At 52.6% G+C, this 9,915-nt stretch overlaps 1 protein-coding gene across 1 annotated transcript in view; it reads right to left on the bottom strand.

The window, feature by feature from the left end:
- Nucleotides 1–9,584, bottom strand: part of Angpt4 (angiopoietin 4) — a 33,467-nt gene extending 23,883 nt beyond the window's left edge. Inside the window, exon 1 of the mRNA XM_005363176.1 lies at nucleotides 9,273–9,584. Coding sequence (XP_005363233.1) covers nucleotides 9,273–9,584 — 312 coding nt within the window. The remainder of the gene's footprint in view (nucleotides 1–9,272) is intronic.
- Nucleotides 9,585–9,915: the final 331 nt, after the last annotated feature.

Genomic DNA, 9,915 nt, shown 5'->3' with positions numbered 1-9,915 from the left:
AGAGAGAGAGAGAGAGAGAGAGAGAGAGAGAGAGAGAGAGAGAGAAAGAGAGAGAGAGTGTGTGTGTGTGTAAACAAGTGCAGGTGCCCACAGAGGCCCGAGGAGTTGGATTTCCAGGTAACTGCGAGCTGGCTGATGTAGGTGCTGGGAACTGAATTCCGGGCCTCTTGGAGAGCAATTATGCACCTTTGTCTGCTGAGCCATCTCTTCATCTCCTCCACTAGTTAGTGTTCACTTGTGTCCTTGGGTTCCCAAAGGATCTCTTAGTAGAATTCAGGGAATCTGCACACTAAAAAAAATGATATTTTCCCTCCAAATAATCTCTTGCTAAAGCGAACTTTTCTTATGTGGATGGAATTAGGCCAGGAGCGACCAGAGTGGTCTGGTCACCAGCGGAAATGAAAGATATACTCATGTGTCACATACCTGTGGGTATTACGATGGAGGTGTGCCCCCAGCTCCTAGTGACAGAAGGGACATGAGTCCCTCGCTAGATCATCGTGCGCCTGTGATATTGCGCACAGAACGGAGCAGCTCTACTACCAGAGCCACGTAGTCCAAGGATGAATAGAGAAGCAGGATTGGCTGTACCAGACACAGATGTGTTTCTAGGAACTCACAAGACAATTGTTTCCTTTGTTTTGAATTTAATGTTGCGTGTATGGGCCTGAGTGTGGAGGCCATGGGTCAACTCAGATGTTTCTCCTCAGGTAATTTTCTCTCTCTCTCTCTCTCTCTCTCTCTCTCTCTCTCTCTCTCTCTCTCTCTCAGTTTCAATTCACATGTCTCTAATTTTAACTCTTTAATATGTTTCTTTTTTAAAGTCAGGTTCTTATATAGCTCAGGTTGGTCTTGAACACCCAATTCCTCCTGTCTCTACCTCCCAAGTGCTAGGATTACAGATGGGCTCCACATTTGGCTGCAATTTTAACTTCTTCTGAAGGCAGATATAAAAACACATGGTTCAAACTTCCAGGGAGGCAAGAGGAGTAGTGTGAACAGCAAGTCCTCCATCCCTGTCCAGCTGCAATTCCTCTTGCTGTGGCCACTGGGAGAAAGGTCCCAGTGGCCATCCACATAGCTGAGTCTATTTACACCCCCTGCTCTGAACTCACTCAGTGCTCCCTTCCAAGGGGAATGGCTCAGTTACAGGAATGCTCCGCCAGGCCATGCTCTGCAAGGGCCCCTGGGCCAGAACCACTGGGTGGTACAGAAGGAAGGGAGCGCTTCGCTCTGGAATCTGGTAGAAGCTTTTGCCTCCTACCTCCCCTGAGAGCCGACAGTTCCAGCACAATGAATATTGACTGTGCAGGCTGCCAACACACAGACGGTATTCTCTTGATATCAAGATGTTTTCAAAGAAGAACGTCAAAATAGCGATGAGTCACGCTTAAGGTCTAAGCACAGAAGACCTCCCTCCTTTCCCCACTGTAACCTGCAATTTGTGAGGAATCTTCAAGAAATGCCATTTACAGTCAAAGGAATGTCGTAGGCCCCTTCCACCCGTATGACCCATGGTTTTATCTTATGAGATTGTTTCCCATTCTAAGAGCCCTAGAACTATCCTATAACCCCATTTTTTTATAAAGGAGGAAAAAGGAGAAAAGTTTCTATGCAACCTTCTGAGGTGTAACCCTAGAGTCATCAAAATCAAAACCGAAAACATGGTTTCTGCTGAGACGCTTGAGCGAGACCTAAAGGATCCACACTTGAGGGTGCTGTCTCCTTTTCTAAAGTGTGTCTTTCTGCTAGTCCCGTGCTTAAAGTTTCTTATTAAAATAAAATCCAACAGTGCTTCATCCTGAATTCTTTCCTGCAACAAAGTCAAGAATCAGAGCTTCCCCTGAGTAGGTCTGTGAAAAGAACTCAAACAGGAGTCCCTTGTCTTTCCTCACTCTGCTTGTGATATCACCTGTAGTAACATCACCTGGGCTGTGATCTAGAGAGCTGCTTCCAGCGCTCTTCTTCCTCCCTGCTCAGCTGCAGTGCATGGCTCTTCCCTAATTGGGTCCCCAGCATCCCAGAGGGGAGTGTGATGGTCCCCCCAAATGAGTAAGCCGAAGCTGGGAGAGCCCAACATTGCCCCTGAAGCTGGTAAGCAGAACTGCTTCTGCAGGCCTGGCCTGAGTCATTAGCAGTCTGAGGCAGACTCTGAAGACGGCACGGGAGAAGAGAGCAGGTCCAGGTACAGGGTCACGGAGGAGGTTGATGTGACCGTATGTGGCAGAGGATGTACAGCTGACGGGCAGGGTTTGGGCCCAGCTGCTTGCATTTCCTGCTTGGAGGAGATGAGAAGAGGCTGTGCACCCCAGCACAAAATACAGAATGGCTTTTTATGCTGGGAGGAGGGGGCAGAGGCAGGAGCATGATGGCCTTGGTGAGGCTTTGTAGCAGGATGCTTCCTCTCCCTGTCTTTTTATATATATGAACCATTTCAGCAAACACTTAAAGCGCCCAAAGGAATGCAAGAAAACCAAGCTGGAGATGATGAGGAGGCCCAGAAAGGTTTTATGCGTCTCCTATCAAGCTGAGCAAATGGGCGAGAATGCTGGCAAGGAGCAGACTATGCCAGGCTCATGGGCAGTGCAGGCCCCTCTCCCCTGTCCTCTCCCTCTGAGATCAAATCACACCGCTGTAGAGCTTCCTGAGGGAGGTGCCCACAGTTGCTCAGAAATGCTCTTCTTTATTCACCCCTGCACGGTGGACCTGCTGTGCTATAGACCAATGGAGGCTGGGCTAGGGCCAGGAGTAGGGGTCCACAGGCTCTGCTGGTCTAACTGTCTGAGGGAAGTGGGTCCCCAGGTATCTCTTTATCTTGAGACCCCACCAGATAGTTTTCGGGTCTCACTTTACTTTGTCTTTACCAGAGGAATTTATTACAATCCCCACTTCACAGACAAGGAAACTGAGGCTCAGGGAGTTTTCAAAAACAGGCTCTGTGTAAGTGGAGAGACCTGAGCTGACCTGGGTACCAGTGCCAATCCCCTGCCTTCTCCAGCTCCACGGTGGTGTTTCCTGGGAGACAAGCCCTGCTGGTCCATCAGCCTTTTTGATATCCACACTTTAGTACCATCTCCCCTCCTGAAAACAGAACAAGTTGCTGCAAAGACAGTTGGCAGGCATGCAGCTGGGATCCCAAGTCATCCTGTGGCCTGGCCAAGGATGGAGCAGTACAGCCGGGATCCCGGACAGAGGATCTGCACCCCCTGGATTTCAAGCCTCTGCAGCTATGAGAAATTGGCCTTGGTACTTAGAGCATGGTTCTCCTCTGATCTACATTCCCTGACCCTGCGATTGTGGAAGGGTCACCTCATCTCCCGGTGCCTGTTTCTTCCTCACTAACAGTCTCATCTCCTGGGGGTCACCATGAGAAGGAAATGCTAAAATCTACACAAAGTACACAGCACAAATGTGTGCTACACAGAAAGTGCCCCGTGAATGTCAACCTGAATTTCTCCTGTCCTTGTCCTTGGTTATGCTGGGAGCCAGGGAGTACGCTGACTTTCACTTCCTAAAGAAACCAGCCATACAGATGATTTCCCCCAGAGGCCCTCAGCTGCTCGATGCACCCTCAGGACGTGCTCCTCACCATAGCTGTTCCTGGCCCTGGAGAGCCCTTCAGGTCAGCACAGCTGTATTCCAGGGCCCCTCGGAGGCTAAAGTAACTGAATGCGGCTGAGTTTGAGGTGACCGAATGTCGCGGAGGAAGTACAGCTCATGGACCCGTCTGGGGCTTGCACTTCCTGTTGTCAGGAAACAGGGAGGATGTGCATCCTAGCTCGAGCTCTCTAGGCACTAGAGGAGACAGAGCTAGACACACGTGGCCCTGGCCCACAGGCTGACTGGCCAAGCCACATGAACAAATAAACCTGTCCCTCTGGGGGCAGGACGGGCCTTAGGCAGCCGCTGTTGCTGCCTCCAGTTGAGTATCAGCCAACTGCTCGTCCTGGGCCAGGACTCCCGGAGAAGCAGTTCTTGAGCCCTTCTTGGAAAAGTCATCCTGTTCCTCTCAGAAGCAGAGGCTGCTGCTCCACCCATCCCCCGCATCGACTGCCCAGAAAGCCAGTGGAGAGGTTAGGAAACCAACCCCAAGCTATTTTATTCGGCAACCAAGATTTATTTCTTGTGGCAACTGAGATTTATCTCTTGTTTGCATAACCGAAGGCTGAAAATGCCAAGAATTTACAGGCAGCCTGGGGAGGCCAGGGCTTCTGGGAGCCCCTGTCAGCCTGGGAGGGTCTTGGGTGGGGCCAGGACCCCACACTAGGTTCCTGCCGAATGCCCTCCTGACCCTGGGCCTGCAGGCCAGGCCACCGGGCTGAGGGGCCCAGATAATCTGTTTGCTGCCAGGAGCCTGCACACCGGTGGAGCCAGCTCCTCTTCCTGTGGCTGAGGACAGAGGGGGCAGAGGGACTCAAGCCAAGCAGCTGGGCTGAGGGTGGGCAGCTTGGGGTCCTGGGTCCAACTCTCCAGAATGGACACCCAGAGAGGTAGAGGCAGGAGAGGTGGCTTAGGAACATTGGGGGAGAGTCTGAAGGAGACAGACAGTGACAGGGAGAAAGAGAGAGAAGCGCAGGGTGGCAGGGGGGAAGAAAGGAGGGATGGAGGGAAAGAGACAGAGAGACATAGAGAAAGAGAGACAGACAGGCAGAGACAGACCAGACAGAGACAGAGACAGAGACAGAAACAGAGACAGAAAGAAAGCTAGGAACAGGGAGGCAGAGGCAGATCGTGGGGCAGGCCTCAGAACCCTATGGCAGTGCTCACACAGAGGAGACGAGGAAGCACAGGACCTGAGTTCTATGGGTGATGTCTGTTCTTCCCCTGTGGCCTTAGAGACTAGGGAAGACATGCTGCTCTCTGACAGTGGACACTGGCTAGGGCCTCATCCACAGACAAGAGATAAGGGGACGGAGAGAAGCCAAGGAAGGCATTCTATGGCTGGAAGACCCAAGACTGGTAAACACCGTGAGAAGTAACAGAGAACCCCAATAAGGAAAGGCAGGGCTATGGGGTATCAGCCGTGGTCAGGCGTTCTCCTGCCCGGTCTCAGGCGAGGAGACCTTTCCTGCTCTTCATATCTGCTGTCCCAAGCAAAGGTCCTGGTCATTCTGGTAGGTCTGTGGCTAACCATTGCACCACACTACTCAGCAGGTCTGTGGCTAACCATTGCGCAACACTACTCAGCAGGAACTCCTTTTATTCACTGTCCATGCCTGCCCCTCATCCCTCCTGGTCATCCAGGTAGAGGCACGGAGCTGAGTGAGCATCATCCAGCCTGCAATAGGCATTGTGGGTCATGAGACACTGAACAGAAGCTTTCTGGGAGGAGAGAGGGGTGGGGTGAGTAGGGCAAAGAAAGGCAAAGGAGGGGTGCAGGGAGGAAGAGTGCGAGAAGGAAGGTGAGGCTGGGGCTCACACGACTGTGGGTGGTAGGACCCCAGCAGCCACACAGTGGGGAGGTGGTGGCTACAGGCTCCCTCCAGCATTGCCCTCCAGCGTCCAGCTTCCACAGTCAGAAGACATATGCAATTGGACGTGCACTTGCTGACCCCTCCTGCCTCAGGTTCCTCATAGGTAAACTGCAGGAACAGACAGGGAGCTAGAGATATGCAGGTCGGTGCTGGCTGCTTAAGCCTACACCAGGGAGGGGCTCCCTTGCAGCTCAAGAGAAGGACCTTGTGGTGGAGCACTTGGGCAGGCTTAGCAGCACTTTGTGAAGATATGATCAGGGAATGTTTCCAAACTCTTAAAAAAAAAAAACCCAAAAAGGAAACTTGGAGTTTTGATGGCCCCGAGACAATGCTAGGAAGGGACAGGAGCCAAAAGAAAGTCCCAGCTTGCAGCCACAGAAGGCACAACTTCCCTGCCTGGGATGAGAAGCATGTTCAAGGGGTATGAATGTGTGTGGGACAATGTTGTGTGTGTGTGTGTGTGTGTGTATGTGATTATTCAAAGGAGGGGTACACATCTCAACTGGGGGCAATGAAAGGCTCAAGCCTTTCATTCAGGGTTCACGTCTGTTTGCAGAGGACCCTGGAGCAAATACCCTGGACTCACCGAGGACCCACTGAGAAGAGAATGCCCTGGGCATTGTCAGACTAAATCTTCCTAGAAGAGGGCAGTGCTATTACTTGGTGAAGCCTGGGGAGGCAAGGCCTCTTCTCTCAGTCATGAAGGAAAGGAATAACTGAAGCTCCAGAGTCAAAGTTCTCCTTTCTGGGCTCTGCTGCCACCCAAGGAGGTAACACATTCATGCCAAGAAACCTCTAGGCAGGTGTAGGTCCATGGGTCTGATATGTAGCAGGTTTTACAGGGGTTGGGTGACCAGGTGTGAATGCTAAGGGCTGTGAAAGAATGTGCTCAACCCAACAGGCCCCTTACCCAGAAGATGGCAAGACTACCCACCAGAGACCGGTCCAGGCTGGGAACCTGTTGAGAATCCAGCATGGGTGGGTGACATCCCTTGCCTGAAGGGATGCTCACCGCCCTTTGTTCCACGTGAATAAGAGGGACCATGACTGAGGTCAGAGTTGGGGTGACTCAGGTGTGGACTGTGCTGAGAGACTACAAACCCATCAACCCACTGCCGCTGCACCAACTGCATGGCGCTGGTGTCGTTCCTGCCACTGGGACACGGCAGAAAGGGTGCCTGAGAGTCTCATGGTGTTCTCAGGGCCCCCTGACCTACTGTGAGATAAGGAAATAAGCTTGTTCATCCACAACTAATCAGGGATTCCTGGCCCACCAATGTGAGGTCAGGCTGGAGGACTCTCCCATCATCCCTCAGTCCCACAGGACTCCCTGGATTATGAATCTAGGTGGGTGACACCCAGGTAGGATCCTGTACCTGGGTCAAGTGACGGGTCTCAGTGATCATCAAATCAAAATCTTCTACTGACTCCACTATTTCCCAGACGCTAGTACTAGTGGGTTCAAGATACGAGAGATTGGGACTTGCGGTAGGGAGCTAGCAGGAAGTAAAGGTGGTGTTTAAAGGAGAGATGGCAAGTCCTGTGTAAGCGAGCACAGAGAAGCCAACGCTGGTACAGGTGGAGCCAGGAGGGATGGACTGGGTATAGGGAGAGCGCTTCTGGGCAGACCTGAGCGAGAGGGTGATGCTGGCTGCCAACACTGCCCTGAAGTCTAGGAAGTTGAGCTGAGTTGTGGGCATAGCATTTGGGACCTGGGAAGTGACTTGAGGAGGAAGAGGAGGCAGAGTATGGGTTATAGCTGCTGCTGTTCCCAATACCTCCAATTTCCTGAGCATGGGGGATGCTTTGGGGATGATTAAACGCGGAGGAGCAGACCAACAGAGAGAGGAAAGTCCCTAGGGACGTGGGGGTTGGAGATGAGGAGGTTGAGGGCCTCTATTCCCTCTGAGCCTGAGGAAGGCCTAGGGACTGGGAGGCATGGGACAATCCCCATAGCTTCTACAGTTTATTAGAACAGGGGACACATCTGGTGCGAGGTGGATGGGGAGGGGAAGGGGAAGGTTAGAGAGGAAAGCTTGACTCAGACATCTCATAGAACTTGGGGATGGCTGCCCACAGAACCAGGCTCCAAGCAGCATGGAGCAGCCAGTGTGGGAAGTCGAGAAAGCCTTCCATGGGGACAAGGACACAGGATGGGGGTGGGCTAGAGATGCTGAGGGGCAGGAGGCAAGAAGCAGCATCTGGGATGCAGCAGGGACCGGAGGCTGCTTGTGTGGTGGGGGTGGGCGTGTAAAAGCATGTGGGGACAGGGCTTCAGGACATGTAGCATAGCCTGCTCATTACAGGGGGGGTCATCCAGGTGCATTATACTGATATAGGCAGAGCCCAGAGAGGAGACTTTGACTCTGGAGCGTCAGTTATTCCTTTTCTTCATGACTGAGAGTAAATCCCAAGTGTACATCTTCTACGTGAAAGCAAACCTTTCCTACCGAGTGTATGATTTAAGAAGTTCAGGGTCTAGCAAGACAGCTCAGCAGATAAAGGTACTCGCTAATATGCCTGATGACCCAACTTTGAACTCTGGGACCCAGGTGGTGGAAGGAGAGATGTGACTCCCACAAGTATCCCTTGACCTTCACATATGTGACATGTACATGTACACACAGATAAGTTAACACATGTAATAACAATGTAAAAAAAAAACCCAACAGTCTGGAAGCCACAGGGGTGAGAGAGGCGTTCTGGATGGCCATTGTTCTGTTTGGCTCATTGTCTACCTGGCATGTCTACTGTCTGCCTTGTTTTAAACCTCCATGGATTGGTTCGGTCCACTCTCCCCGCCCCCGGTGGCTCTAGGTCTCCTCTTTCTTAGTGGGTGACCGCATCCAGGTCCCACAGGACAGGATCCTGCCCACACGCTCATAGACCAGTTTGTCTTCGACTCTGTACCCAGTGCTTACCTAGACTGACACCACTCGCACCATCTCCTGGAAGCACAAGAGGACTGTCAGGTACCCTTCTGGTCCTGGCCCAAACTGCAGCGATGTACTCACCTTTTGGTTCTTGGTTCTTTAGTTTCAGTTTATCAAGGAGCCTCAGCATGAATCAGAACCAGATAGCCATTCTATAGACTCCAGACTGTCTTGTATGGAGCTTGCAGTATCTATGGAAACCTCACACCTCCCAGAGGCCACTCTACCCAGCATGACTTTTACTTAAACCAAATCTACTAGTCTCAGCCTGCTCACAACACTGTGGTAGCCAAGTCACTTAGACACCAAAATCCCAAAGGACTTTGCAGCCCAATCATCTCTCCATGAATGCCCCTTCCCCCGCCCCAACTTAAGTGCTCTTCTAGCCTCACCTCTGCTAGGATGCCCTCCAGGTACCCATTTGCTCTCTTCACTTCCTCAGAGATTCTCCAAGGATCTGACTGGGAAAGCCAACCTGTGCCTTCTTCCTATCTCTGCTTGCGTGAGGCCCCACACAAGCAGACAACTTTTTCGCGCCCTTTCCTCAGCCCATTAGATAAGAATGTACTGTCCTGTTCCTGTGGGGATGCCCGGCACTTAGAATGGTCCTGACTCATATTCAGCAAATTCCTCTTAGATGAATGAACGAACATCTGGCTTCCCGGCCACATGGTGCTCAGCCTTGCATATGCGGCCTGATAGCCATCCTCATCCCACGTCCTCTCTGAACCCCACATCTCAGAGGCTCTATGCAACATAAAGCCTCAGCCCCTCTGGCTTGGGATAAACACCTCTTGACGTTCCACCTGATAATAGGGCAGTCTCCTAGCCGCCCACTAGCCCCGCCACACAACCCCAGCTGTACCTTCAGCAGCCACTGCGTGTTATTCTCTAGTATCTTCTCCAGCTGGCTCACACGCTGGGCCCGCTGGGCTCGCAAGTCTGCTGGGGGCAGCCTGGAGGCAGGCAAGTCCCCCTGGAGGCTGTTGGTCTCAGGTGCCACAGGCACCAGCTGGCAGAGATCAGGCTCCGGCAACACAAAGGTGTAACTGCACTGGCCGTGCTGGACCCGGTAAATATTGCGGCGCCCACCGGCTGCTGACCCTCTCTGCCGGGCTGTGGTCATGGTGGCCAGCAGGAGGAGGCCACCTAGCAGCATGGTTGGTTGGCAGAGCATCTCAGAACAAATGGTGATGAGAAGATCTTGTCAGAGGTACCAGGGTGGGCACCCACCCACAGCCAGCACTTGCCCAGATGTGCTGGGCAGCTGGGGCCTGTGAAGACAGACTGTGGCTGCAGATTCCTACTGCTGTAAGTCCTGAGGGCCAGCTCTTTTGGGCTATTTATACTCAGGGCAGCCACAGCTGCTGGCTTCCCCTGTGAGGCCTCGCCTCCTGCTCCCCTCCCCAACCCCCTAGGCACCTCTGTCCTCTCTCTGTCGCTTTCTGCTTCTGAGGCTTTGATTGTGCAGTGGGGCCTGTCCTCCCTGGCCAGACTCGAGGTTGCCC

Source organism: Microtus ochrogaster, linkage group LG8 (assembly GCF_000317375.1).
Source record: "Microtus ochrogaster isolate Prairie Vole_2 linkage group LG8, MicOch1.0, whole genome shotgun sequence".
Lineage (NCBI taxonomy): Eukaryota > Metazoa > Chordata > Mammalia > Rodentia > Cricetidae > Microtus > Microtus ochrogaster.
The sequence above is the reverse complement of the archived record's forward strand: the minus strand, read 5'-3'. Positions and strand labels throughout refer to the sequence as shown.